General features: G+C 48.4%; 1 protein-coding gene across 1 annotated transcript in view; it reads left to right on the top strand.

Moving 5' to 3' along the window:
* The window catches only part of SPATA4 (spermatogenesis associated 4), a 3621-nt gene extending 2282 nt beyond the window's left edge, over positions 1-1339 (top strand). The window contains exon 4 of the mRNA XM_015569749.1: positions 637-1339. Within this exon, the coding sequence (XP_015425235.1) occupies positions 637-1054 (418 nt within the window). The 3' untranslated portion in view covers positions 1055-1339. The remainder of the gene's footprint in view (positions 1-636) is intronic.
* The last annotated feature ends 8 nt before the right edge of the window (positions 1340-1347 follow it).

The following is a 1347-nucleotide window of genomic DNA, read 5'->3' as shown; positions in this document are numbered from 1 at the left end:
CCCCTGGGACCTTAGCCTCTCAGCCTTTAGAAACGGCACTTCTTTAAGAGTCAAGTTGGATAACTGGGCGCAGCTGGAAAAGGTAAATCCGCGACCGTTGGCGGCGTTCACTGCTCCGTGGGTGGTTTTAAAGGGCTGGGTTTCTAGACGTGTGTGCGGCGGGCTCGGAGGGGACACTGCCGCGTGGGCACCTTGCTTCCTGAGATTGAAAAGAGGGCTATTAACACGCTCACTTCACGTGGGAGTGGGGTGTAATGGTTTTCTTGCCGAATGACATCATTTAATAATAAACAGGTGAGACAGAAAATTGGTGGAGAAATTAAAAGGGGGATTGGCGGGAATTCGTAGCGATTGAACCTTTGAATAAAACTATTCACGATGCAAATGTTTTCTTTCCACTGTTAAAGTTCCTGGCCAAAAAGAAAATTAGATTACCCAGGGAACTAATCTACGGGACGATCCACTGCAAAGCCGGCGTGCCGGAGATCCTGGTCCAGGAGGTGTACCGCTTGCTCACACACCAGGAGTGAGTGAGCTGGGGTTCCCAGCAAACACCGCGTCATCTGAAACTTTGGGTAACACACTTCTCACTCCTAAAATGCCGCTGGTGATCCGCATGTTGTTTTTTATTTCCAGAACCCAAAGTATCCAGGACGACCTTGTGAACTTCACAGACTACAGTTACCAGATGCAACTGCCGCTGCTCCCCAGGTCCACGGCCTCCAAGTTCATTAAAGATAACATTAGGTTGTCCGAACTCATGAGCAATCGCAGCCTGCTCAGCAATGAGCTGAAAATCGATTTCCTCTTCCTTCTGCAAATGTTGCAAAGGAAGTTAAGCAGAAAGATGCATCCAAGTAAGTTTTCCTTGGAAATCCTCAACCGAATTCCTCCGTGCCCAACGACGCTCCTCTTGGGCACGGATGAAGGAAAGGCTCTCATGTCTGCTGTCTCCGGTCACCAGTTTAACGGGGAAATACTCCCGTTATGCAAGCAGTGGGATGAATTCTTTTCGTCGGGGTGGTTAGTGTTATATGTAATTCATTCCTTTTGATGAAAGCATAGGTTACCAGTGTCTAGGCACGTTTCTTTTTAGAACATCTTTTAAGTGAATCTGTTCACGTAAAATATTGTGGGAATTCATCAGTTCACATATCAACTCAAGATACCCAGGAGGATAGGAGTGCTTAAGCGTCCGTCAGGGTGTATTTGACCCCTAGCCGCTCTCTGGAGTGTGTGTGGTCACTGCTGTCCTTTCTGTGGTCGCTGTTGGTGTGGAGATGGCCAGGCCGACGGGGTCAGCCACAGCGTCATCTTGTTGTTGTGGCTCTTCTGACACTTATTCAG

This window comes from Myotis davidii, unplaced genomic scaffold (assembly GCF_000327345.1).
Source record: "Myotis davidii unplaced genomic scaffold, ASM32734v1 scaffold184, whole genome shotgun sequence".
NCBI lineage: Eukaryota > Metazoa > Chordata > Mammalia > Chiroptera > Vespertilionidae > Myotis > Myotis davidii.
Note: the sequence above shows the minus strand (reverse complement) of the source record. Positions and strands in the feature narration are given on the sequence as shown.